This window comes from Aureobasidium subglaciale, assembly GCF_000721755.1.
Source record: "Aureobasidium subglaciale EXF-2481 unplaced genomic scaffold scaffold_9, whole genome shotgun sequence".
Classification (NCBI taxonomy): Eukaryota; Fungi; Ascomycota; class Dothideomycetes; order Dothideales; family Saccotheciaceae; genus Aureobasidium; species Aureobasidium subglaciale.
The window spans coordinates 135,225-162,103 of NW_013566986.1; the positions used below are offsets into that span (position 1 = coordinate 135,225).

The window sequence follows — 26,879 nt, forward strand, 5'->3', positions numbered from 1 at the left end:
TCGCCCCGAAAATTTGCTCGGCGACTGTTTGTCCGAAGAAGTCATCGTCTACCTCAAGAAGGTGCAGTTCGGCGAGACTGAGAAGTGTAAAGTCTCTCTGATCACAATTCGCGCATCGTAATCTGCACTGACACGCGACAATAGACTCTACCAAGCATGTACCGATCGAGGAGACGCTGCTAAAGTTTCCCGGTGACATCTTGTTCCTCGTCGCTGGCACTTTTTCCATCTCAACTCTATCGGCCGCAGACAAGAAGATGTCTCCTGAGGAAAAGGCCGATGGAGTATCGCATGATCTGAGCACAACCTTGGACAGAACTTCGATCGCGGTCACCGGTCCAGGTCGCTCCTCGAAGGAAGTGCAAGTTTTTCAGACCCCAGATCAGAGTGAAGACACTGGCACAGTTGTCCGTGCTAAGCTCAGTGGTTCAGGTCGGTGGTATCCTCCCGACATCTATTGGTCATACGATCAAAAACAGAGCATCACCAGCCAAGTACTCGAGAATTTGTCGTTGATCAAGAACCACAACGTCGCTCAGGAGTCAAAGCAAAGAGCCACTGCACTGAGTAGTGATGCAGCTAAGTGGCTATCCGCACCAGACGACGACTCTGCAGTAGATTGGGACTCCTACGCGAGTATGTACGTCTGCATGGAAAGATATGCACGACGCTCCCTCCATCATCGTCGCCTTTATAGGACCTCTTTTCCATGATTCCACAGCCGCGCTCTTCACCACTCATTGTCGAGATGTCTTGTCGTTCGACTAAGATGCCGCGTCCAAGATCTTTGAGCATATCAATAGAAACACACCTCTGCCTTGCGAGCAAACAAAAATGCTCAGCAAGCTGGTCGATTACCCCAGCACAAATCACAATTACTCAACGTGACCGGAGGCACAGACGATTGCACATCAGATAAAGAGGAAGGCAGCATAGCTTTCCACAAGATACCCGAATGCCATACCATGTTTCACGTTGTTCCAGTGTCCAACTCCCACGATCAGCATGCCATCAAAGACTGGGTGAGGGATTGCGGAGTACAATTGAGAGCCTGTGAAACATTCATCAAGAGCTTACTCGTTCCTGCGTCTTCGTCATCGACCTCTGTCGTTCGGAAGTTGTTGTGCATTTTTGAAGCGGCGTTGATGCACCAGCCGAGGGACCTGGATCTAGCATTGGAGGTGAATTGAGAGAGCAAATGCAACATTGAAAGGCTGTTGTGTCTTCAGGGGACTTGTTATGTAGTGTGTCCGGAGCCTATCTCATCTACAGTCGTGATGGCTTTTACTGCTCAAGTATTGCCCAAGTTTGGAGGTAGCTGCTGTCTATCTGCAGAAGCTCAAATCTACTGCATCTCCATAGCATCAGCTCCGTCGTTCTTCGACTTGACGGCTCTTTCCTCATCCAGCTTGCCAGCACCCTTTGTAGCCTCAAGACCCTTTGATGTCAAGTACAGGAAGTGACGCTCCTTGTAGTTGTCGATCTGGTTGAAGAAGAGGTGGAAGCTGGTATATCTTGTTAGCAAATTCGTCATCGCGACCAGTAAATCCAAAAAACTCACGTGTTATCTCTCTCCTCTTCGGCGAAGATTCTTTGGTAGATCTCTCTCTGCTTAAACTCTTCAAGCTCCTTCTCATACTTGCCAAAGTCGAGCTTCTCCTTGTCGTGCTTGACGGCTTGGATAGTGTTGTAGCTGTCGAAGACAGGGCGCTCAAGCAAAAGACCCAGTCCGGGGACCTTGGGAATGCTCATCTTCTGATCGCCTTGTGCTTCGGTGATACGCTCGATGGGCGTTCCGCAACGAACAGTCAATGCGACCATACCGACCATCTTTCTGATTTGGTGCATCATGAAAGATTGACCGTGAACCTTGAGTGACAGCCACTCAGTACCGTTGATGATAATAGGCTTTGGGTTGCAAACGAATGACTTGATGTTTCGCTTGGCTGAAGGGTCCTTGGCGGTCTTTTGGACGGTGAAGTTGTGGTAATTGCGAGTGCCAACGTAGGAATCCAGTGCAGCCTGAACACGAGCGATGCGCTCCTTAGGAATGCGGTATGCGCGACGGGCAGTGTTATAGGCGGCCTTGAGCTGCTTGACACCAGTCTCGATACGCTTCTTGAGCTCTGTCGACATGGCCGCCGACTCGACAGTGGTGGGTTCGTCAGGCATGGGTGTGTCGGTAGTCCCAGCAGTCTCTGCAGCAGCTTCAGACTTTGTCTCAGCATCTGCAGGTGTTGATGTGTTAAGATCAGCAGTCTTCCTGACAGCCTCCTCCTGCTTGTCTTGTTCTCCATCAGGGTTAAAGTCTGAAGGTTCGTGAATGGCTTGAAGAACCAGATCACGGATGTCATCATCCAGGGCATCAACAATCGGCTTGATGTCGCGTTCCTCGACAGTCTTCCAGAAATCCTTGACCTCAGCCTGACGAGATTCATAACTTTCACGGTCACCAACCTCATCAGCAGCCTCCTCCAGATTCTTCGCCAACCAACTGCTAGGGTGTGGTGGCAAGAAAGCGTGAGATGGAATCAGGTATTCGTACCAGCGGCTGTCACAGACGTGGTAACAACTGAAGCTGCCGATTGTTCTCTCGATTCCCCAAACTCTTATCTGCGGTGACAGGTGGGAGTTGATCTTTTGGACGATGTCGGGATCTTCAACAATCAACTTGAGTGATATCATGTTGCCTGCAGCGTGGACACCCTTGTCTGTGCGAGCACATCTGACAAGTGCAGATTTCTTGGGGTCATCAGCGTTCGCCTTTGAAATGGCGCCAGCTGCGACGAAAGCTGTGAAGAGATCGCCTTCGATGGTCTTTTCTGTTGTGTTGATTTGCATGCCCTTGTATCCAGTGCCGCTGTATCCGATCAAGACGGCGACTTTGCGCTTAGGCTTGCGCTCCTCTGCAGCGATCTCGTCCTGAGCGAATGGTGCTGGAAGAACCGAGTTTTCAGGACGCGGCTTCTTCTTGTCCTCCTCATTACGCGTTCTACGATCGGTTTGCTCTCGTCTGATGATCATGTTAGTTGCGAAGATAAGATCAGTAATCTATCGCAATACCTACGCCCACGCGTTCCTACCCATGTCTCTCTTCTTACCACCACGCCCGAATTTGAGTCCATCGTCTTGGAATCTCTTGCGCTTGCGATCGGCGTGGGATTCTTGCTTGGTATCTTCGGTGCCATCGGTGGCATTGGTGCTGGGGACATCGTCCACAACAGGCGCCGTAGCCGGCTTGGTTTCACTAGAGTCGGCCATGATGTTGGTATTGACATTGTGAAGGTGGGCGACTTGATTTAATTCTTTCGTGACCTTGTACCGCGCCTTGGCGTCATTCTTGATTCTTTCCCCAGCTCTCCGCATTTGTCAGGGTATCCCCCTTTACCATGATTTCGACCATCTTTTCGTCTTCAATCGTGGATAGTATCGCTTGTGCTAGACTTAAGTGCCATAGATTATGTTTCAATACTTCTGGCATGTCTAACTGTCACTTTGTCGAGTCTCGTGATGATTGAATGCGTTTGTGGGGTGTTGCAGTGGTTTCAAGGTTTTATAGATTGTTCCATCAGCCTTGCGTCCTCGACAAACAGTGTTGGACAGCTAGACTTGAAGCGCGACTGCTGAGTTTCTTCAAATGATGTTTTGGCGGCCTTGAAGCATTAGAAAGGACTACCAAGCCAAGATACAGGTTCAAGCATCAAAGAATATTTATGCCTGCAGTGTTGTGGATACACAAGGTACCCTCGTCGTCGCGATAGCTCTTCCGCACGATATGAGAACTATATTCAATAAGTCTCGCTCCCTGATCACAATCTCTTCTTAGCTCAGTTGGTTTAGAGCGTCTGACTGTAATTGTTCGATTGTCATCAGAAGGTCCTTTGTTCGACTCAGAGAGAGGAGAGTTTCTTTTAGTTCGTGCTGTCTTCCCCACGATTTTGCGCAAGACCCCTTCCTCCTCCCCTTTTGGCTCTCTGCACTCTATGCTCCAGTACACGTCTTTTCACACAATCCTGATCAGTCTTTGTCGGCGGCTTTGGATTAATTTGACTTCAACTTCGATAAATGGTTAGACTCATCGACTCAAGCAACCCCAGTGCTCTTGCTAGCCTTTGAAACATCAGGAGAGTTTCGAGGAGCGGCTCGGGCGCATTCTGGTTGAACCCTGACGCGGCCAGACCCGCAAATCTCGTGTCTCTCTCCTAGGATTCTGAATATCATGCCTTTCTCCTTTACTTTGTCTTGTTTCTCTCCTTCTTGCTGTCCGTGTTGACACTATACCGATTGCTTTGTCAACTGCTGTCATTAGACGTCTCATATACCAGCGTTCGGCTCAAGCGCATCCACTCTCTTCATAAAGTCAAAATTGGCAGTCCCTCGCCTCTTGAACACCCCACCCCACAGCAAGAACTCCGCCCCATCGTTCTTTATCCGCATCACTAGAACGAATCTCCAAACTTGGAAAGGCGCTCTATCTCTCAGCAAAACTCATCTTACAAAATTCGCTGGGTTGTTAACCTTGAAGTCAAGAACGCAGACCTTCGCATTATTCTGATCAATATACTCGGCCTGTGCTTCGACAATCCAACATGGCTCGCAACGTTGACCCATACTTGACTGGACCGGATTTGGTAGTCTCCAAAAATCTCCTCCAGGATCTTCAGGCATTGGCAACTCCAGCAGGTCAGGATCCTGCCGACGATGAGAAGGACATCAAGCATCTGCTTGCGGTCAATGATCCGAAAAGCCCAGACTTCGTGCCGACCGTCTTCACAACATGGGACGACAAAGATCTTAATCCTACTATTAACAAATATCTCGTCAAGCCTTACACCAAGATAGCCATGGAAATTGTGCGCCACCCGACTGATGTTGTCTTCTTGACTCACATCATCCTCTACTTGACAGTCAATTTGTCAAGTGCTGCCTATCTTTATTACGACTTTCACTGGTACCATGGTGTGGTTCACACTGTCTATACTGTCTGGTGTGCTGGTGCTTTTACTCTGCTCATGCACAATCATATTCACAACGGTGGTGTTCTCAAAAAGGAGTTTGCATGGTTTGATCTCAGCTTCCCTTATGTTCTGGAGCCATTGATGGGCCACACGTGGGATTCTTACTACTATCATCATGTCAAGCATCATCATGTTGAGGGTAACGGACCGGACGACCTTTCTTCAACCATTCGCTACCAGCGTGATTCACCATTCGACTTTGCATGCTACGTTGGACGCTTTCTTCTCTTCATCTGGGCCGAGCTGCCTTTGTACTTCCTCCGCAAGGGCAAGTCGAGATTGGCACTACAGTCTTGTGTATCAGAGATGGGCAACTACGCATTCTTCTACTTCATGGCTACCAAGGTTCATTTCGGTGCCTCGATGTTCGTCCTCCTGCTCCCTTTCGGTATCATGCGCTTGGGACTCATGATCGGAAACTGGGGACAGCACGCTCTTGTTGATGAAGTCGATCCCGACTCAGACTTCAGAAGCAGTATCACACTTATCGATGTTCCCAGCAACCGCTTCTGCTTCAACGACGGCTACCACACTGCCCATCATCTCAACCCTCGTCGTCATTGGAGGGATGCGCCAGTACACTTCTTACAAAGCAAGGAAGCCTACAGTAATGGACGAGCACTTGTCTTCCACAACATCGACTACATGATGTTGACCATCAGAGTACTCAAGAAGCAATATCTCTATCTGGCAGAGAACTGCTTGATTCCGATTGGTGACCAGACAAAGATGTCGAAGCAGGAACTTGCGGATATGCTACGGACAAAAACAAAGGCTTTTACCGAGGAAGACATTCGACAAAAGTTTGGTATTAAGGCCAGATCGGGCAAGAAAAGTGGTTTGGCTAGCTGGACGGAGAAGATCTTTGGTGGCATTTCTGGTACACACTCCGCACCTATGGTCAAGCAAGCAACAGAGTAGTGCTACTATGATATCAAAAAGCTACATGCTGTCGCATCCGAGAAGCCGTCAGCATTCTCATCTTCCACAACTTCACCCTCAAAACACAAGAAGAACGTACATGCATACTTGAGCTTGAGCTTCTGTCGCTTTGCCATGGCATATGGGCGGATTAGCTCGATCCTAATGCGAGTGTGGTACTCCATTGACCACCTCGTCTGATAGTCAAAGATTCAAGCAGAAGGACGCGAAAGCAGCTCATGCATCGCGTGTAATGTTGAGCAAGAGTGCAGTCTAACCGCCATTCTACGTGCCGCACAGCAGCCTGATCGCGTCCTGACCTTCAGGATCCACAGTAGCTCAAATCCAGCCTCAATCTGTTCCCATCATCCTTCCTCCACCACAATCAAATATAGGCGCTCGCAACCTCACCATCGTCTACTACAAAGGCAAATATTGTATCGCTCAATACGGACAACGGGATGGCTACCCAGACGACCAAGGCCTAACAATTTTTTACTTCCTCAAAGACCCAGCCAACATTGCAGAAACGTAAGAAATGCTTGACGATAGCGACCGTTGCATTATTATCCCTAGCGACGAGGAGTTAGATGCCTACTTCGCAGAACTTGAGCGAAGGCAATTAGAGGCCAGGTGCTTTCTAACTCTACCGCCTATCGAATCACTATCTCGCGATACATGCGCGGAAATCTTGTGGATTGTGGCTGGTGCTACGGAGGAGGAGCCTGTGAAGATTTCGCTGTGGTTGGAGTTCATCACTGACACGCTGTTTGGTGAGTGGGCTTGGGTCGTTCATCTGGATGAGAAAGTCTTGGAGGCATACAGTTCTTGGGATAGATATGAGGCAGCGGTGGAGACGAATGTGAGGTTCGGAGCGATGCTCAAAGGTAAGCCGCTGCTGGGACTGGTCAAGAAGTTTGCCTTTAAAGAGTTGCCTGAAGATCACAAGGAGTTTCTGGCGAGCTTCAAGGCCCTTGAGATTGAAGAAGATAGTAAAGATGGGGCCTGAGGTCTATAAGACGCGCAGTCAGGTAAAGTACGAGGATAAGTACAGTGGTGCTCCAAGCGGACGAGAAATCTGATCGTTGCCGTGGTTGCCGGCCCGGGAGGAGGAAAAATCGAAAAGTCCGTCATCTAAAACCAACACCATAACAAGCGATTCTTCCCTCTTCCGCGCTCTCCAATGTTCTGTAAGCTCGCAGTGATCGCCTCCTTGGCCAAACTTCTCGTCATGAACCCAAGCGTTGTGTCTTCTCTTCTGCCCATCTCATGCACAACCTGAAGGCCCTTATTCGAATTTGTGCAAGCGTCGAGTGTCCAATTGAATCAATTGAAGTGGATCTTGGCGGCAAAGGCTCTCTTTGTAATGACCCCAAGAGCATGTTTGGCTGCGAATCATTGTACAAGGACCTTCGAGCTGTTCACTCTGAGTTGCCAGCTCCAAACATCAGCATATGCGCCAGGTCCGGCCACTCGAAGGCAGGTAGTCAATCACTCTGCAATGATCATACCCCACAATACATGCAGTTTCTACAGCAGCTCAGATAACGTGTCGAGCATGATGGATGCATCGACGACCACCAGCATTGGTTAGCCACAACTCCAGTCTCGGCCTTGGAGATGAATGATCAACCAACTCGGAGTTTCCAGTCATTCAAGACCGACCTTCTTCAATACCGACTGGACCATCTGGAGAGTATCACGTTACGTAACATCAAGATGCAGTCGGCACAGAACTGGGGTGCAGTCATGCATCATCTCTCCACCATCACTACTCTCGAGAAGGGCTCTTTATACAAGCTCTCAAGCAGCGTGTCGGCACCCTCGCCCAGCCAGGACAGTACAGACTTCTTGGATATCCACCGCTACGAGATCGAAGGGGTTGGCATCAAGCACGAACTCTGTGATCTCGCAGCTCTACTGGTACTATCTGCAGACGATCCCAAGAAATGGAAGCACGACTTAGGTCTCAAGATCAACAACCCAGTAAAAGCGAGAAGAGTTGTTACCGGGGTAGAGCATCATGGGGCGGAGCAACTTGCTGTGTGCAAGCCTGACGAGGAAGTGACGATTGCCCCAACCATAATTGCAAGTCATCCACAGCACATGCGGAGCTCAGTCCTTACCATCATTGAAGACACGCGCACTATATCTGTCATCTCCAACGTTAACGTTACAAAAAAGCAAACTTGTAACCATCTGATTGTTGATCAAGACATCACCCCCGTCAAGCCGGGTCCGGTCCAAGAGGTCAACACAGCAGCAGTCGAGAGGTCGCTGGACCTCGACGATCATATTGCCTTCTCCGACTCCTGCCGCAACGAAATGTTTAACGAGTTGACTCCAGTCATCACTCAAATCGAGTCTCATCACAAGCTGGAGCCTTCTGAGCAGGACGAAGATATCGGCGAGTGGGCCGAGACCCTCTGCAACGAGCTCAACGAACTGTTTCTATAGCTGAGTCAAATCGCAGTCCCTATCCAGAGACAGATCAGCATGGTCATACACCTAGGCTCAATTCGTGCTGATGCTGCCGAGACTGACAAGTGGGCTGATGAAGTTGGCTGGGACCTAGAGAAGGTCTTCGAGAAGCACTGTGGTGTCGTCTGATTTTGTTCGTATGGGCGTCGGGGATTCGATTATGACGAGATAAGATGTACTGTAACATGAAATGGATTGTAAAGGAGGAGAGGAAAGTTGACGTAACGGATTTGGGTTCTGTTCTCGGACTTGCGTGCTCTCTCAGTTGTACAGCTCGATTGTTCAAAATCCGTTGCCCTTCATAAGTGTAGGAGGGTCGTGAATTCATTGGATAGTCTTGACAGCATCTCTTTGTAATCCCTCAGAATGGGGTGAACGCTTCCTGCATGGTCGCGAACGTAATGATTTCTGGGTTTAGAGAAGTGCTTTTCTTCTGACGTGGTGCGGTACTGATAAGCTTCGTCGTGATACGCTCAGGCTGTGGTGCAGCGCATCTCCTTCTTCGTTTCCAAGTCCTATATCGGCATACACTTGATAGGCACAAGCGCAAAGGAAGCAATGGCTGTTGCGTATCGACAGGAAAGGAAGTCGCTGCTGAGCCGGGACTTCCGCTGAACGTCGTTGCCAAGCGTGGCTCCTTCCAATGTCGTCATCACCAAGAGCTCGAGGACGACGACGACCTCTATACTATCCTGCTTCATACAAATGTAACTCGGACAGGTCCTGCGTTTTGTGACCGCTAGAATCTTAACTATACCAAAGATTGGCGTCAAGAACATTCCACACGAGCAGAAAGCTTCATCTTCGCCAACGACTCTGAATCCCGAAGTCAAGCTTCAATCAACATCGGCCGGCAGACTCCCTGCGGAACAAAACACACTAATCATGGCAGACGGCAACAGATCAACCCTGAAGGAGTTTATTGCATCAATCTCGACAATCAGAGGCGATCTATCGAACATCACCGCCCCACCATTTTTATTGGCTTCACAGTCCACTGTTGAATTTCCTTCTTATTGGTGTGAAAGACCTCAACTGCTGTGTGCTCCTGCTTCCGAGCCCGACGCACAAAAACGCTGTCTGCTGGTGCTGAAGTGGTTCTTGGCGAGCTTGAAGCGTCAGCAATACGCAGGGAGAGATGAAAGTGCTGGAGTAAAGAAGCCGTTGAATGCTTTCTTAGGTGAGGTATTCATGGGTGCTTGGGGTGGATCGGATGGAGAGGGTAGAACTTGCTTGATTTCTGAGCAAGTCAGGTAAGTTTAGATAACTACGTTTGGGTAGGCCGAGCGGTCGAGTGCTAACAAGCAGAAGTCATCATCCGCCAGTAACGGCGTGCTACCTCTGGAATGACGAGCAGGGTGTCAGGGTATGTTCCAAGAGGCTGCGTCACACACCTGCCGACGATCACTGACTCGGTTTCTAGGCTGAAGGCTACGCATGCCAAAATATCACTTTCTCCGGCACTGTCAATATCAAACAGATTGGCCATGCTATCATCCATCTGGACAAGTGGAACGAGGACTACCTGGTCCCTCTACCCTCAGTCAAGGTCTCGGGTCTGATCACAGGAACACCCTACCCAGAGCTTGTTGGCAGCTACGATATTGTCTCTTCAGCCGGCTACGTCGCATCTGTTGACTTCTCTGGCAAGCGATTCTTAGGTCTGGCTGGCAAGAAGAACAGTTTGCATGCGGCATTGTACTCCGCAGATGACACGAGTCGCAAACACCCTATCTACACTCTCGACGGCAACTGGAATGGGGTTTTCACTATTCGTGATGAGAAGGCCGACTCGGTAGTCGAGGAGTTTGACACTAATGCTCATCCTCCGTTGCCGGTCCAAGTTCCCGACGAATCAACTCTGGACCCCTACGAAAGCCGGAAAGCATGGGGCCCCACTATCTCTGCTTTGAACTCAGGCGACATGCAAGCGGTTGTCGATGCCAAGAGCAAGGTCGAGCAAGGTCAGCGTGAGATGCGAAAACAGGAAGAGGCGGCAGGTAAAACCTGGACGCCATTGTTCTTCCAACAGGTACAGAGAGAAGAAAGACTCGACAAGTTGAAGAGTATAGCTCACGGGGATGCGGAAATGGATGGTACACAAGGCATCTGGCGATGGGTTGGAAGCGAGAAGGCCGAACAGGTCGACAGACCTTTCCATGGAGATCTGGTGCCGTGGCTGACTTGATCTACCACCGGTCAACAGTCAAGATGTTGACCTTTGGAAGGAAGGAGACAAGTCATCACTTCCATAATTCGATCCCGATCATTTTCTAGGTATGTAAATGTGTAACGTTTCCCGGATGAACAAATATCACGATGGAAGGTGTAAGACCACCAACTTTCATTGGCCATGACCTCGAATTTGAAAACGATGGTGCCTTACAATAGTAATAGAGCCACGGGACCACATGTATGAGATGGGTAAGCCGGGATGCATTCTTCAGGTCATTCTGTATCTCGTGGCTGACGATTGCCTTGAGAGCATACCTATGGAATGGCACACGACTTTTCAAACAGACCAGTGGCAAGTCCGAGAAGGCGGAGACTAGCACTTCTGGTAGTATGATACTTCTGAGGGCGATTGCACATTGCCTTGCGAGAGCTGATGTCAGTGGCATGTGTTGTAGTTGAGAAGAGGGCGGAGAGCAGGTTGGCAGGTTGACAGTACGGAGTTCGCTCGCACAGAGCATAATCCAAAGTTGGAGTTCACAGGTAGAACAGATATGATGAGGAAGCAGAAAAAACAGCATAGTCCATCTAATATTGACGGATGTTCGACGGATGTTCGACGGATGATCAACAAATTGATGTCGTGAATGCCGAGAGCATCGAGTACAAGAAATTTCCAGAGATGGGCCACTACGACTTCCCAAATTTCCGTCCACGACCACTTGGCCAAACAAGTTCCTTCGTTCACACGGTGACCAACTGCAAACTGTAGAAGCGCGTCGGCCCTCTTCTCTTTCCTCGACTCAACGTCAACCCACCAACGAACGCGCGAACCTATCTCTCTTCGTGGCAGACAACGTAAGTACCTGCGTCTTGACGTTCTTCCTTGTTTTTACACGATCTTGCCCCTGCGCAACTCATCCACTATCTATCAAGAATGACTGAGTCTGTTAAGCGCCCGTCTCTGCGATTCTCTTGATCCCGTCTGCATCGGCAACCAGTCCTCCTGCCTCCTGCTTCCACGCATTGTTGTTGTCGTTTTCCGGTCAGTCAATCGAAACTTCCTCCACGATCACAAGACTATATGCTGACACAGATCATCTTTCGAGGGTCTCGAGACTCAACTCTACATCAAGACTTGTAACAACATCGCAGGCACCGACTGCTGTCTAGACACCTTTTGCCCATCCTCAGGTATCCGTAGCTCCCGACGCCTTTGACTATCTAGCAACGTCTTCCCCTCGCTCTGCTTGTACTTCCAGCTCGTACCACCCGACCGCAACTGCCGATAACATGCCCACCCCACCAGCCTCTTCCACCGGTCCTCCAAAAGCTCAACGCGTTTCATACTACAGAGCACCGTCGCCATCTCCATCTGAAGACGACAGTGACAAGACGACATTGATGAATACGGCAGCAACAATCAACAGGATCCTCGCGTCGTAGAACTGCAGATCAGACTCGATCAGATGACTCTGACCCTTGAGAAAGCGCTTAGAAAGCTCGACAAGGGAAAGACCGAGGCTGGTCTAGAGTTGGTCAAGAAGTCTGTCAAGGCTGTAAAGTCTGGCTAAAGAATGTGGTGATGACGTCTCGTACTCCCTCAAAAGTCCCAGGTTTTCTTGGAGTATGGTGGCGAGGTGTTCCTTCTTCGTGCCTAACTTCGTGGGATAGGAAATGTCATGCTGTGACAAGATCTGCTTGATCTGGCCGCCGCCCTAGGCGGCGTGATTCATCGTCAGATGGTCCCTCGGTTCGGCGTTGCGTCTTACACGCTCCCAAGCGAGATGCTCCTCGATGATGGTAGCGAGTTTAGCATTCGTCATGCCTGGGTTGAAGTCAGGTTGACTGGGCTCATCTGCTGCAAGGACATGAGATGACTGATGAGTGTTGGCTTGGTATGTGTACCAAAGTCATGAATGGCATCAGAATAATCGGTAATGAGTGTCATGGTGCGGTCGTAGTGGAGACTTGATAACAAGGCGATGGGGTTTTCTTCCGCAGTGAACTTGTATGAGGTGATATATATCGGCTGGCGGAGCAGCTGCCCTTTATGTCCAACATGGTAGCAGTGACGATAACAATAATTTACAAGACAAGCCTCTCGAAGATCAGATTTTGTCTCTAGCTGTAGTGTGTCAGTAATCGTTGACTCAAGCTGTAGCGAAACAGCTCAAATGAGACAGCAAAACGCAAAGGAGACAGTATAGTCTGTGACCGCACAACGTGGACTTTGTTTTACGCCAGAGCCTCTGCTATATGTAGACGGACAGCGTCTAAATTGAACACACGGTCATCATAGAGTCTCTCAGGCAGTTCTTACTCGAGCCACATACGAATGCGGCTCGCATTGGATAGCATCACGTGCAGCGCTACTCCACCGGCGGAGGAAGCAGTAGAGGCCGATGCCTGCGCACTGAACTCTCGCTGACTGAATCGCGACAAGGAAAATCCGGGGTGTCTGGCATTGGTCTCAGCTTGAGTTGCGGGTAAAGTGGACAAAGGAAAGCTCAGTGTGGCTCCTGACCTGGTTCAAAGAGGCTTCCCTCACAAATGGCGCGGCGGGAAGGAACCACCCACTAATTCACGTCGACCCATATCAAACTGATTCAAGAGACATTATTGATTCTGTGCGAATCTGCATACTTAACATTAGGTTACCGTCTCCAAGACTGGACTCACGTCCATCCTATATCTGAGACTGGTTCACCTAGGCTCCAAGACAGGAATCTTGTTAACTTCCACCCTGGCCTCCTCCCATGTCTCCAAGCTGCGTTGTGCCCAATCGATGTGACAACGTGCAAATGCGAGCTGAGAGGTATTGTTAGCATACGGAAAAGCTAGGGGGAAGACATGAACTGCTCACCATGTACTTCCTCAAGTCCTCTTCCTTGTCGCTCTGGAAGCGCTTCAGGTCCTTGAGCACGGCACCACTAGCGTCCTTGACGTCCTTCTCAGAAACTTCCAAAGCTTGCTCGAGCTGAAAACTTTGGTTAGCATATTGTAGTGATCAGACAAAAACGATCGCCCTTACCTGAGTCAAGCTTTCTCTCGTCTTGCCGATCTGATCTCTTCTCACGCGCTCTGGATCTGTGTCCACGACGTTGTGGTAGGCATGAGTGAGGCGTCCAAAGATCTTGTTCGTCACAAAGTTACCGCTAGCGCCTCTCTTATGTTGCGTAGGGCTGTGAGATTGATCTTGTTGTGGGGATCCTTGAGCGGCGCTTGGAGCACTGCCCATGGTTGGAGGGAAGTCTGAGTCGATGCTCGCTGTGTCGTCTTCTGCACGTCTAGGTAGTTGGTCTCTAGCAGGGTTGCGTCTAGCAGCGTTACTGCCTGTGCTCATGCTACGTTGAGGTGGTGAAGAACCAGAGTTGTGGAGATATTGCTCAATGCGCTTAGCTTCGGCTTCGCTTTTCTCGAGGGAGTCGAGATTGCCCCTCTTTCTGTCAAGTTCTTCCCGAGTCATCTCTTGTTGAACACGTTTCAAGACTCTGTATCGCAGAACACCCTTGACGATACCGGCAAATTGAGCACTCTCACGCATCGGCTCAGCAAATTGAGCAGACAAAGCGCTGGACAGATCACGTGTTTGGATGTAGGTAAAGTCACATGCCTGACCGATTTTCTCGATTGCAGCAGCGACTTCGGCAGATTGCTCGGAAAGGGAGAAAGCATTGTAGCGACCTCCCAACTCCATCAGGTCGTCGCCGAGTCTGTAGAGGTGTGACAAAGTTCGCTGGTTGACCTTTTCCATAGAGCCTTGCAGCAGAGCCTCCAACTCGCGGGACGAGTTCTCAAACTGAACAAAGTACGGGTCGAGATCTTCTTCGGATAAGTGTTGGGAGTCTGGAGGGAAGCGTCCAAAGACTTGAGGGCCGGGAGAAGAATGGGCAGCGACTGAAGGCTGTTGAAGTGGGGGTGAACCTGGGGTGCCTGATGCAGAAGCGTTTGCTGCTGAGCGTAATTTGGCCGAAGATGAAGGTACGGGTAGGAAGTTGTGACCAGGAGATGGGTTGGCAGGATCGAGGGGAGGAGCCTTGAGGTTGTTCTTGGGGATGTTGACGACAGGGTGAGAGTGCAGGACCTCGTTCCAGCTGGCGTTGGGATCGAGGAAGCGCCACCAAACATTGTCCTCACGCACGTCTTGCATGCGACGGCAGCGGTTGAGGAAGGTGGTCAACATGCGCTGTCTCAGCTCAATGATGCCGACATCTTCCTTTGCTTTCGTCGGCTTGGAAGCGTAGTCTGTTATCGAGTGTTTCTCGGGGATTGGCGGGATGATAAGCGTTGGGTGCAATGCGACCAGAGTTGCTCTCAACGACGCAAACTCGCTGTATCGTCGTCGAACCTCGATGTCCTGAGAATGTTAGTCACTGCGACCAGGTTCAATGTATCCAGAAAGCATACTCCAGTGCGGATGGTATAGGTAATGTAGCTGCCTCCACCCTCGGTGTTCTTCCCAGCGTGCACAATCTGGATGTCTAGATCGGGGTTTTCGTAGAGAATCTGCTCAATGCGACTGTGATAGCCTCCTTTCTTGGGCTCGATTCGTTGCGAAGCCGAAACATTCTGCTCTTCGTCGTCTTGATCGTCACTCTCTTGGTGCTCTTGGCCAAAGGGCTCGTCATGGTACGTCGACTCTGGACGGTGATACTCGGGTGTTGACTGCTGTGGACTGCTGGATCCTGAAGGCGGTGTGGAAGGTGCTTGACGGAAACCTGGAAGCGACGGTCAGAACGAGGCTACAGTGTGGTGGGTTGGTATAGAAGGTCGTGTACCGGGAGCGTCGGAGCCCTCCGAGTCGCGTCGCTTGAACGAGCCGTATGGGTTGTTATCCTCGTCGTCCCACATGGTACCTGCTTCTGTTCAAGTCGTGAGGAGCGTGTCGAGGTGAGTGAGTGTCTAGAGGAGGATCGCGGAGTCTAGATGTCTCTCAGTATGGGGAAGCCGCGTCTTGCGTGTTGCACCTGCCATCTCCGCCAACTGCTCGCGCCGCTGGTCTATCTTCGGCAGTCACCTACGTCACCGCCAAGCACCAGGTATCTACAGCTGCCAGCCACTGTTCTCCTTCGCTGCCAACATTCTCATTTACACGACCGCAGTCTATCAAGCACGCACAATCCAGGACGCATACAAGCTAGGTAGCTGCTGCACTTGTGAACGTGCCTAAAGCTTGTCTTACAGGACTTGCCGTCATGTTTGGCTCACGGCTCAATCGGGCAAGTCGGCCGCCAGTCGTGAGGCTTTTTGGAAGGTGGGCCGACAAACTAACCTCATGCCGTCGTCGGCCTTTGCTCCTTCCCCTTTGATGACTCTTTACTTACTACAAATTTACATTTTGTCTCTTTCCGTTTTGCAAACACTCCCATTTTTTCGTCTACCCTGCCGTAACGCTTTATCAATTCACTCAGACAATCCTCAATCTTGAAAATCGCTCTCCTCTCACAGACCGGGGAACAGATTCAACATTGGATCTAACCATGGCTCCCACAATCTATGTCGTCCGCCATGCTCAGGGCCACCACAATGTCAATGTGAATCGATTCTCATCAATTGGCCTCATCCTTGTCGTCTAATCGTCCCCTAGAATCAACACCATCTCCGCGACCCCAATATCACAGATCTTGGTCACACTCAATGCACGAATCTCAGCAAGACTTTCCCCAAATCTGAGCTTCCTGCCTCTCTCACAATTATGGCCTCGCCATTGATCCGCACAATCCAAACCGCCTGTCTTGGTTTCGGTGATTTGCTAAAGACAAGGCCTGACGTCAAGTTCTTGCTGGTACCAATGGCTCAAGAGATTGCGAACCAACCTTGTGACATTGGCTTTTCTCAATCGGAACTCAAGCCAAAAATCGCCGCCTGGCTAGATGAGAACAGGATTGGCTTTGGAGTTGAGAGGATGAACTGGAGCTTAGTAGAGGATGGCTGGAACTCAAAGGCTGGACCTTACACTGCTTCGCTGGAAGAAGTCACAGCTCGTGCTGCTGCTCTTCGTGCCACCCTTTACGCTTACCCTTCAGAAGCAGTCGTATTGGTTACTCACGGCGCTTTCCTGCACTACTTTACTGCCGACTGGACTTCTTTCGATGGAGCAAAGGGCACTGCTTACGAGAACTGCGAGTTCAAGAAATTCACGTGGGACAGCGAGGGAAGCGATGGCATCCACTTGCAGGAAGTTGGTGGTGCAAAGATCAAGCTAGGTAGACCTGCTGGTGTTCACGCCCATGTACTCCAAGGTATCGAGATGGTCAAAGGACAAAATCCTAGAAAAATTAGAGTGGGCAATGGCAAAATATGAGCTGTCAAGACTAAATGGCAAAAGAACAAAGTTGGACGTGGACAGATTCGAACTCAAGGTCATGGCTACCAAAAAGGTGGACATCAGTGAACCCCAATTCCGCACGATAGGAGCTCGCCGCCGTAGCAGTGTCCCAATGTTGAGATCCGATAGACTTAACGCTCGAGGATAGAGGATTGAAAGACTAGTGGGCATATCAACCCTCAGCTCACAATCTGGTCACCACGTCAATCACTTGTCGCACTGCTACGGTATGATGATTTGGGTTACACGCAAGGTAGAAACTCCAACTGCTCGTCTGACAGATTCCTTCATTTTCAGCTTCAGCTCCGCTCCAAGACAACAAACTTGCATTAATATACCCTTCCTCTATCCTTGCTGTGTCATTGCCTCTCTTACGCTAACAGAACGGCCAACGTCGTGCGAAATCTCTCTTCAAGGTCTTGTGCTGCATCTACATCCCGAGTTCAAACAACCACCTCAAGCTCCGTTGCCAGCAGAATCATCAACCTCCATTAGCGACCTCTTGACTTTGAGGTCTACTTCTGCCTCTAGCTGCATCATCCTGGCTTGGAGCTCTGCTCGGAATACCACTCGCACCACATTGTACCTCTACCCTGCTGGGATGATTGCTACCCTGTCTCTCACTAGCAGCTCTGCTTGTACGTCTGCTTGCGTGTCTGCTTCCCGCTGCCTGACTAGGTCGTCTGCTCCCCGTAGCTTGACTAGGATGCTGACTTACACCCCCACCAGCTCCTTCACCGGCTGCTCCATCACCGCCAGTCAGGCCGTTACCACCCTCAAGATCAGCCAAACTAGCTTCAGCCTGCTCAACCTGTTTCTTCTGAACAATCTTCTCACACCAAATCTTGATCTCCCAATCGAAGACTTTGACCCAGATGTACCAGAATGCGATTACTCCGCCGATTGTGAGGAACATGGCGAGGAAGACTGTGACGTTTGCTTTCATTGTTGCGGATGAGCCTTGGAACTTCGATGACTTGATTTTCAGTGGTGTTTGGTTTTTGGCTCGGTTTGCGCTTTTTCGATGGTGGATTTTGTTGTTTGGATGTTGATTGGTTGAAAGGAGCGAGAGTTGTGGATGACGATGTTTGTGGATGTTTGTGGTTTCTCTTTCGAGGCTGATCTGACGGTGATCTTGTCTGTGGATCTCTTGCTGCTGTCGGTCTCGATGGTTTGTGGTTTTGTCCGTCGTTGTTGGTCCGCGGCTTCAATGCGGTATGCGCAAAGTGTGAGATCGTGTCGATATTATATGTCCTCTTGGAGAGACAAAACGAATGTGGATGAGAGCGTGACGAAGTGAACAATGATCATGCCATGATGAAGACACTTGCGCGCACAAAAACGAAAATCGGTGGAAGAAAATGCTGAAGACCAAGTTGGTGAGTGGAAAATTGGTTATGCTGTCGGTCGAGCAACCACTGCTACATGCGATATAATCGAGATACTGACGCACGATCTAAATGTCCGTTCTCTTGCATCTAACGTTCGCAGTCATTCTTCTTGTCAGAAAGAATTGGAAGACGCGGAAAACTGTGCATCAATTCGCGTCACACCAGTCAAGATAGCATTGAGAATGTAGTGAGTACGACCTATTGCGACTCTTATGCCCGCTGCTCCAACATCTCCCTCAGGGTTTGCAGCCACAGAACATTGATCTTGTTCTCTTGACCTCTACTCAACAGCGTCTCAAGTCTCTTCATCACTGCTCTGCTATCAACAGGCATCTCAACACCACTCTTGATCAACTTCAACACTAGCTCAGCGGCGTACAAGATCTGCATGCCCAGAGTAAATACCTCGGCTTTCCTGCTCCAGCCAAGTGGTTGGTCCGGTCTTGCCTCGGTTTCTGCAATCAGTACGTCCAGACCGTCGATGACCCATGTGCAAAGATTCATGAGCAAGCGGAACGAGAATGCTGTAGGCTGGAGTCGAGCTGCGATAGATGACCAGAGTTTGGCCTCTCGGGTTTCGTCAATGAAGAGATTTTGCTTCTCTTGAGCGAAAAGCGATGGACCTGCACCATTCTTCTCTGCGAGAGACTGTTTGATCGAATCAGGGAAGGAGCCATTTACAGCATTTCCAGTGGCTCTGCTGATTGCTGATAAAGCAGCGCGTTCGGAAGAGCCGAAGGCTGCAGCAATGAACTCTGCTATGCCTTGGTTGGCGGCAAGTGGAACCATATCCAGGTGCTTCTTCGCACTCCGAGCGTTCAGAATCTTGGTAGCAACGGGAGCGGAAAACGTCCTGATCTCAACATCATCATCATTGCAAAGGTCGTAGACAGCGAGACAGAAGGCGAGGAAGGAGTCATCTAGGTCGCTCGAGCTGAGGTAGGCGAGAGCTTCCTCTGAGAACTGCCGAGTTGCCACTACTGCGGCATATCTCGTATCGAATGGCTATAAATGGTAAGTCTGTGTACATTTCAATGAGACGGCAGATGATGGAACTTACGTTGATAACTCGCAGAGCGCCATGGACCTGAACAACCCATGCACCAAAATCTCTTGCAAGCGGCTCGTTTCTCAATGACTCGTCCTCAGCACGAAGATTAAGCAACGCTCCTTGTAGGATGAGTCGCTTGTCGCCGAACAGGGGTGTCGCAGCATTGGAGGGGAGATATGATGTTCTGAGGTTGACCAAGAAGGTCTTTTTGACATCGTCTGCAGCACCTTGCGAGAAGAAGCTCACGAGGACCTCTTGCGCAGCATCTTGAACCTCAATATCTACGTCATCGTCGTGCAGCAGCTTAGCGGCAACTGCGACTAGAAGCTCCGTGGTCTGAGCAGCATAGACGTGGTTGGTAGCTCCGAGGCGGGCAGTCTCGCGTAGTGCAGACGTACAAGCATCAGGGTCACGAGTTGCAAGCAGAGAAAATGTATCGACACGGGCTGTCAGGTCGGCTGATGTATTAGACTTCGATGGTCCAGTGAACAATGCATGCTCGTGAATCAATGACAGCGCGAGAGACTGTCTCAAGAATGAACATGCTGCAAAGTGATCTCGAGGAAGATTCAGTAGAATGTTCATATCCTCCGTACTTGCCCATCGAGTGCCTGGAACTTGCGAATATTAGTGACAGCATGACATGCAACTTTGGATAGTGCACCTACCAAACAGGTATCGTTGCTTTTGAATGGCGGCGTAGAAGAACGAGGCCTGCACGTCAACAAACGCTGCTTGGGTAAACGGACAGGCGCTACCATAGAGGAGATCGTCAATACGCGATTGAAGAATCTGAACCAAAGTGTCCATATCTGCAATCATTAGTGGGCTGTTACTGAAAGCTTGCACATTGACTGACCTTGGGTGGTGAACCGTTTTCCGTGTCTTCCAATGAGATACCTCGCTGTAAGTAAGAGTCCATGTGCCTCGTTTTGAGTACGCGCCTCCCTTCGGACGAGTTCCCCAATGCGACTTGCTCGATTCTGGGCAGGTACCAAGACAGCGTAGGTCTTGGCCGCTTTGTCACGAACATGCCATTGCCTGTTCGATGTAAGCCTCAACACTGACTGTTGAATTTCTTCCGCCAGGTTAGAGGGCGGCTGGACGCGTTGGAGTAGCTGTAAAGCGGGAAAGACCACTTCAGCCTTGACTTGGTTGACATCAACATCAGCCGGACCAAGCAACTGTAGAACGGCTTTCATCAGGCTCGTGATCGCATCATCTGACAATCGACTCTGGGTATGAGTGACTTCATCAGTATACGCCTCATTGGTACCAACGAGTCTGTCCATAAGAGCTCGGAAAAGCATCAAGCCGGAGTTGCGAACGGCCCATCTAGTATCAGTGTCAGCAAGCTGTTGTCGAGGTTTGCTCACACGAAAACATACGTATCTGAAGATAAACACTTGGCCGCAAGACCGAGTGCTTGTGGGACGTAAGCTTCGGATCGTTCGCCCAACTTCGAGTTTTTGAAGATATCCTTTATGCAATTCAGAGCATGGACTTGAGATAGGCCGCCTGCAGTTTCGGCGGTTTGATCTACCGGTCTTGTACCCTCAATAGTCAACTCTGACATAGCCCTGCCAAACAAGAGTCCTTTACTATCTGCAACTACGATACCGATCATCAACGACGGCAATCCAGCTGAACGACGGGTGTTTATCGCAGTTTGATTTTTGATACACAAAATTGCACGCTAGAGTGTGTTAGCTGAAAGATTACAGATGTACACCGATAAGACGATAGTCACCTTGTACCAGTCCTCGAGCGTGGAGCTGACACCGTCTGTACTATTGTTGGAGCGTATACAGCAGACGACGAACGTTTGGGCGACCGTGGAGAAAGCTCCACGATGACGCAGCTCAGCAAGCTGTGTGAACGTTAGATCACCAAGCTGGCGAAGTTGCTCGGGTGACAGAAGAGCTTCGTCGGTTGAGGTCAAAGGGCAGCTTTTCACAATCGCTCTCAAGAGGAGACTGGATCGTTAGCTCCTGACAGCTTGATAAGATCATGGGTAACTTGCCTAGATTCCTTAAGTGCTCGCCAGGAATAGCTCAGAACATCCTTTGTTCCGATCTCTTCCTCCTCAGGCTCTTCTGCGGCAACACCCTCGGTGGTATCGTTGCATAGTGTGTCGTGTACACAACTCCAAATTTGTCGGAAGATATGGTAGAGTCGTTTGTAAAGTGTTTGGAGATGAGAAAACGCATCGACGTTGGTAGACATGGTCTGATAGAACCCAGACTTCTCCACGATGTACCTGGCCATGTTAGCATAATGAAAGAAGTGTATCCTGAGTCTATATCTACCTGAGACTGGTGAACAAACCATGCAGAGGGTTTCTGCTCACTGCCTGGGCAATATCCGCGTTGGCAACCTGTATAGTCTGTTCAATGGTGTGAACAAGGTACTCCAAGACTTGACATCTTGATGCCCACCACCGCTCATCATCGCTAATCAGATTTGCACATTGGCGGAACAGTGAGCTGTAGAGATGTGCAACTCCGTCTGCATGATCTGCACGTCCGCTGCGCATCATCATATTCTGAGCTTGCGCTAGGCTATTGACCAACACAGGCGTCGATATTGCCTTACGTTGCGATTGCGACACGTTTTCTGTGAGGTTCAGTATCTCTGCAGCTGTAGATCTGACGTCGTCGTAAGCGTTGAGAAGTAGTCCAGTTAGCAAATCAGTCATCTCGTCGTCAACCACATCCAACTCGAAAGGCCATGACACTGCAAATCCGCCCGATCTTGAGTGAATAGGGATGACAATTCGAGGATCGACCCCAGATTTAGCGATGATCATAATGCATCTGAGTGCCGATACATGCCTTTGATAACTGGCTGTTGGCCGCATCTCAGCCTTCAGGAATGAGACATACCACTCGACGAAGGATCTGTGAGCTGTCACAGTATCAAGCCCAACGCCAGACTTGGACTGAGACTGGGCAGAGGTGTGCCCAGACCCATTAGCCTTCGCTTTTGATTGAGGCTTAGCAAGATTTGCTGTCGCAGATTTGATACGCTCCATGAGATGTTTGATCAAGCTGAAGAGCTCACTTCGGAAACCCGCATCTGCATCCGCGTGAAGGAATGGTAAGCCTTTTTTCAAGGCGTCCATTGTTCCTGAAGATAATGGCTGAGTGGTTGTTGTGGTATTTGTGAGCATAGCGAGACCAGCAATTCTCACAGCATCAGATGTGCGTAATAGTAAGTCTCCAAGCAAAACATCGGGAATGTATAGAACTTGCTTCTCGATGAACAGCTCAATGTTATCGGCATCTCGACCAACATCTGCGACTTTGACCAATCCAAGCTTGTTACCCACGGACAAAGCACAAAATAAGGTCTCCTCACACTGAGCTGCTGGAAGGGGTAAGGAGACCGGGGTATTCTGGCTTGACCCCAGAATACTGCGGATATCTAGTTGGTCCAGGAAAGCGATGAAGCTCGGCCTATCGTATTGGAAGATTTCAGGGAACACAAAGTGGCGGAAGTTGTCAAGAGAACGAGGCTTCTGTTTAAGAATGTCTAGGACTGTAGCAGACCATAGCGACGTGTTCTGAGTTCCAAAAACAAGAAGTGATGCATTTTGGTCGGTACTTTGAGCCTTCTGGAGTATCAAAGCTGCCAACGAGCCGGCGGCAGGGGCAAACTCCTCGTAAGGCGCGAGAGTCAAGACAATGGCAAGCACATCTTTGATTGCCATGGTGGCATGATCATGTAGGCTCGAGAATCTGCCAAAAGAGTTGCACAACTGCTCGACATGTACCATGTTCTTGGAGAGCCAATGGGCCAGGACTAGCATGGCGGGTCTGGTAGGGGCATTCTCTGAAGGAGCCACGATGTGTTGGACTAACAGCTCCAGCATTTGGGCCTTTTCGGACTCGCATAATGCTTTGTCCTGACACTTGGCCAGGACTGATGTCAGAGAGGTCAGCAGTAAACGTGACGGCTTGACATTGAGGGCGTGATGCTGGTCAAGGTAGATCGAGAAAGCATGGCGCCAGAAAAGTTTTGACTGCCAGAGCAAAAGGGAAAATTCGGACTCGCTGGACTGAGAACATTTCTCAATCAGGTTGGAAAGCAGGTTACAAGCGGCCGTCCTGTGTTGGTTTGTGATGTCTGTCCGCAAAGTAGAAAAAAGTTGATCGAATAAATTGGACACTCTACAATCTATTAGCACTCATGATATATGTTGGATCACAGAGATAGGATATAGTCGGCAGGGTTGCATGGGAAGGGGGTAGCTTACCTTGCAACTTCCTGATGCAGAATGTCCTTGTGTTCGATTTGGCGAGGAACGAGATTCGCACCGTTCAGAGTTATTTGACGAATCTCATCTTCAGACAAAGGAGCAGCCATCACTCGACAGATGACTTTGAATTAAAATGCAAATGGTGTGAACAAAGCAGGTGTGTCTCGGTCGATGACCATTTAGCTAACTAAAATGCTTGACCATAATTCTTGCAGCTATTTTTCCCCGGAGCGATGATGTTTTCTAGAGCGACATCGGCAAAGCAGACGGCGGTTGGCCAATCAGGCACGAGATAAATTGATTGCGGGGCCTGACTCGCGCACTCTGGGAAAGTTGATCTGGAGAGGTTGGAATCGTTCAAGTTCCCTTCCAGTCTTTCCAAGCATTGAACGCAGTCAGTGACAGCCATGTTGTCGTCACGTATTGGATCAAAAGCTGCGAGGTCTTCGTGGGCCTCGCGGGCGCAACTGCGCGTGGCGTACGTGCAGTCCCAGACGAAGCCTTGACCAACACTCACTCGACCAACTCACTGACTTTCCATCAACAGTCCTTCAATCGCCCAGAACCTGTCCAGACAATATGCCACCGGTCCTGGTGAAGACAAGATCTTCCAACACATCAAGCTCGACAAGGATGCCCTCAACAAGACCAGTGCTATCATCACGCAACCCAAGGCCCACGGTGCCTCGCAGGCCATGCTTTACGCCACTGGCTTCAGCGATGAGGACATGAACAAGGCTCAAGTCGGTATTTCATCTGTCTGGTACTCTGGAAACCCCTGTAACATGCACCTGATGGACCTCAGCCACAAGGTCAACGAGGGTGTCGAAAGAGCTGGACTCAAGGGTATGCAGTTCAACACCATTGGTGTCAGTGACGGCATGTCCAACGGTACCACCGGTATGCGCTACTCGCTGCAGTCTCGCGATATCATTGCCGACTCGGTCGAGACCGTCATGGGCGGCCAGTGGTACGACGCAAACATCTCGCTTCCTGGTTGCGACAAGAACATGCCCGGTGTCATCATGGCTATGGGAAGAGTCAACAGACCCTCCATTATGGTCTACGGAGGAACCATCGCTGCTGGATGCGGTAAGATGACTGATGAGAGACTCGACATCATCTCTGCATTCCAGGCCTATGGTCAATTCATCACCGGCGAGATCAACGAGGAAGAGCGCAAGGACATTGTCAAGCACGCCTGCCCTGGTGGTGGTGCTTGCGGTGGTATGTACACTGCCAACACCATGGCCTCAGTCATTGAGGCTATGGGTATGTCTCTTCCCGGTTCCTCCTCCAACCCTGCCATGTCCAAGGCCAAGCAGCTCGAATGTCTGGCCGCTGGTGGCGCCATCAAGAACCTCCTCAAGGAGGATATCCGCCCCTCAGACATTATGACCCGCAAGGCCTTCGAGAACGCCATGACCGTCGTCAACATTACTGGTGGCTCAACCAATGCAGTTCTTCATTTGATTGCCATGGCCCACTCTGTCGGCATCACCCTCACCATTGACGACATGCAAGCCGTCAGCGACCGCACTCCTCTTCTTGCCGATCTCAAACCCTCCGGCAAGTACGTCATGGCTGATCTCTACGATATTGGTGGTACCCCCGCCATCCTCAAGTTCCTCCTGAAGGAGGGTGCCATTGATGGTAGCGGTATGACTGTCACTGGTAAGACTATGGCAGAGAACCTCGAGAATGTTCGCGACATGCCCGAGAGCCAGAAGATCATCCGTCCCTTCAGCAACCCCATCAAGAAGACCGGTCATATTCAGATCCTCTACGGCAAGATTGCCCCTGGCGGCAGTGTCGCCAAGATCACCGGTAAGGAGGGAACTCAGTTCACCGGCAAGGCCAGAGTTTTCGATGGTGAGGATGGCTTGATCGAGGCCATTGAAGGTGGCTCTTTCAAGAAGGGCGAGAAGACTGTTATCGTCATCCGTTACGAGGGACCTAAGGGTGGTCCTGGTATGGTCGAGATGCTGAGACCTTCTTCCGCCATCATGGGTGCTGGTCTTGGTAACGATGTTGCCATGTTGACCGATGGCCGCTTCAGTGGTGGCAGCCACGGTTTCCTCATTGGTCACATTGTCCCTGAGGCTCAAGACGGTGGCCCTATCGCCCTCATCAAGGACGGTGACACCATCACCATCGACGCTGAGAACAGAGTCATCGACACCGACGTTACCGAGGAGGAGATGCAGCAAAGAAAGCTCAGCTGGAAGGCACCTCCCCTCAAGTACCAGAAGGGTACCCTTTACAAGTACGCCAAGATCGTCCAGGATGCCAGTCACGGTTGCATCACTGACGCATGAACGAATCGCTAATGTATCATACTGCACGCCTGTAATTGCATAGCTGCTGGGTTGTTTTGGGATATTGGCGTTGAAAAAGGTAGGGGGAGAACTAGGTACTGTACAGCTTCATACCACATCACAAGAACTCATTCACCTTCAACGTCTCTTTGTGCTTTCCTCTTGTGTATCTCAAGTTACTCTCCAGTCGTGTTGCATGCACAGAAAAATGGTCATAGTCGCTCTTTCCCATCAAGATCCACATTCCCCACACTTGGCATTCTCTGAAGCTAGACTACACCCCATCTCCTTCCTGCTTCCTTTTCGCATATACCTCACCATAAACCCATACGCTGTATACTGGATACAATACTTACAGATCTTGGCGACACATCTCGACCGGCCTTCTTGATTCCTGGATCGTACTCGGCTGATCGCTGTATCTTTTCCTGTGGTTGGATCTTGGTAAGGGAGCAGGTCAGGCTGCCAGGCCTTGGGAGACCATTTCGAAGCCTCTACGGTCCTCTGATATCTCGGCAATGTGTTCAAGGTCGCCCTCAGATCACTTCGAGGTGTCAAGCGACGATCTTGATAGGACATTATGAGTCGATGGTGGCAAAGGTGCATCGAAACCACAGCATCAACAAGCGGTGCCGAGGAAGGTCCTCGGGTCTCATCACACTCAATACTCAGGGCTATTGGCTTGCCTTCTCGATGCTTCCTTGTTCGTTGATGAGGAAATGACCACAATACAACTTTTCTGTCGCGAATGATCTGGACAACGCAAGATCAGACGCTTGGAGAGGCTGTTGGACACATATGCCACTGGGATTGTGCTGAGGCAAGCCTCAATGACGGTGCCGCTGAACTTACTATTGGATGAACCTTTACCATGCTGAAGGTGATCACGAGACCGCGCGCAATTGTCCGTGATGTCGCCAAGACGATCGAAAAGG

General features: G+C 50.2%; 11 protein-coding genes across 11 annotated transcripts; 8 read left to right on the top strand and 3 right to left on the bottom strand.

Annotated features, from left to right (window-relative positions):
• The first annotated feature begins 13 nt into the window (after positions 1–13).
• On the top strand, positions 14–839 carry AUEXF2481DRAFT_677822 (uncharacterized protein). Its single transcript, XM_013488864.1, has 2 exons — positions 14–86; positions 145–839. The coding sequence occupies exon 2, from the start codon at positions 258–260 to the stop codon at positions 711–713; it is 456 nt and encodes a 151-aa protein (XP_013344318.1). The 5' UTR covers positions 14–86; positions 145–257; the 3' UTR covers positions 714–839.
• Positions 840–1,345: 506 nt separating this feature from the next.
• Positions 1,346–3,261, bottom strand: AUEXF2481DRAFT_4578 (uncharacterized protein; the record flags this gene model as incomplete). Its single annotated transcript, XM_013488592.1, has 3 exons — positions 1,346–1,505; positions 1,562–3,013; positions 3,068–3,261. The coding sequence occupies 3 exons, from the start codon at positions 3,259–3,261 to the stop codon at positions 1,346–1,348; spliced, it is 1,806 nt and encodes a 601-aa protein (XP_013344046.1).
• Positions 3,262–4,589: 1,328 nt separating this feature from the next.
• On the top strand, positions 4,590–5,939 carry AUEXF2481DRAFT_4579 (uncharacterized protein; the record flags this gene model as incomplete). The annotated part of the gene is made up of 1 exon (XM_013488593.1): positions 4,590–5,939. The coding sequence occupies one exon, from the start codon at positions 4,590–4,592 to the stop codon at positions 5,937–5,939; it is 1,350 nt and encodes a 449-aa protein (XP_013344047.1).
• A 538-nt stretch (positions 5,940–6,477) lies between these two features.
• On the top strand, positions 6,478–6,948 carry AUEXF2481DRAFT_4580 (uncharacterized protein; the record flags this gene model as incomplete). The annotated part of the gene is made up of 1 exon (XM_013488594.1): positions 6,478–6,948. The coding sequence occupies one exon, from the start codon at positions 6,478–6,480 to the stop codon at positions 6,946–6,948; it is 471 nt and encodes a 156-aa protein (XP_013344048.1).
• Positions 6,949–7,559: 611 nt separating this feature from the next.
• Positions 7,560–8,396, top strand: AUEXF2481DRAFT_88432 (uncharacterized protein; the record flags this gene model as incomplete). Its single annotated transcript, XM_013488842.1, has 1 exon — positions 7,560–8,396. One exon carries the CDS (start codon positions 7,560–7,562, stop codon positions 8,394–8,396), a length of 837 nt encoding a protein of 278 aa, XP_013344296.1.
• Positions 8,397–9,305: 909 nt separating this feature from the next.
• Positions 9,306–10,608, top strand: AUEXF2481DRAFT_65225 (uncharacterized protein; the record flags this gene model as incomplete). The annotated part of the gene is made up of 3 exons (XM_013488821.1): positions 9,306–9,673; positions 9,732–9,786; positions 9,844–10,608. The coding sequence occupies 3 exons, from the start codon at positions 9,306–9,308 to the stop codon at positions 10,606–10,608; spliced, it is 1,188 nt and encodes a 395-aa protein (XP_013344275.1).
• A 2,690-nt stretch (positions 10,609–13,298) lies between these two features.
• AUEXF2481DRAFT_46860 (uncharacterized protein) lies at positions 13,299–15,446 on the bottom strand (the record flags this gene model as incomplete). Its single annotated transcript, XM_013488793.1, is given in 5 exon segments — positions 13,299–13,432; positions 13,452–13,572; positions 13,627–14,952; positions 15,003–15,313; positions 15,374–15,446. 5 exon segments carry the CDS (start codon positions 15,444–15,446, stop codon positions 13,299–13,301), a joined length of 1,965 nt encoding a protein of 654 aa, XP_013344247.1.
• Positions 15,447–15,920: 474 nt separating this feature from the next.
• AUEXF2481DRAFT_678018 (uncharacterized protein) lies at positions 15,921–17,026 on the top strand. Its single transcript, XM_013488865.1, has 2 exons — positions 15,921–16,123; positions 16,183–17,026. Exons 1-2 carry the CDS (start codon positions 16,076–16,078, stop codon positions 16,897–16,899), a joined length of 765 nt encoding a protein of 254 aa, XP_013344319.1. The 5' UTR covers positions 15,921–16,075; the 3' UTR covers positions 16,900–17,026.
• Positions 17,026–18,294, top strand: AUEXF2481DRAFT_677968 (uncharacterized protein). Its single transcript, XM_013488866.1, has one exon. It carries the CDS (start codon positions 17,153–17,155, stop codon positions 17,879–17,881), a length of 729 nt encoding a protein of 242 aa, XP_013344320.1. The 5' UTR covers positions 17,026–17,152; the 3' UTR covers positions 17,882–18,294.
• AUEXF2481DRAFT_79436 (uncharacterized protein) lies at positions 18,288–23,799 on the bottom strand. Its single transcript, XM_013488835.1, has 9 exons — positions 23,624–23,799; positions 21,675–23,537; positions 21,389–21,625; positions 21,116–21,341; positions 20,754–21,061; positions 20,225–20,700; positions 20,034–20,177; positions 19,375–19,982; positions 18,288–19,319 (listed from the first exon to the last, which is right to left on the bottom strand). The coding sequence occupies exons 1-9, from the start codon at positions 23,731–23,733 to the stop codon at positions 18,525–18,527; spliced, it is 4,767 nt and encodes a 1,588-aa protein (XP_013344289.1). The 5' UTR covers positions 23,734–23,799; the 3' UTR covers positions 18,288–18,524.
• Positions 23,800–24,205: 406 nt separating this feature from the next.
• AUEXF2481DRAFT_46861 (uncharacterized protein) lies at positions 24,206–25,944 on the top strand (the record flags this gene model as incomplete). The annotated part of the gene is made up of 2 exons (XM_013488794.1): positions 24,206–24,220; positions 24,250–25,944. 2 exons carry the CDS (start codon positions 24,206–24,208, stop codon positions 25,942–25,944), a joined length of 1,710 nt encoding a protein of 569 aa, XP_013344248.1.
• Between the last annotated feature and the right edge of the window lie 935 nt (positions 25,945–26,879).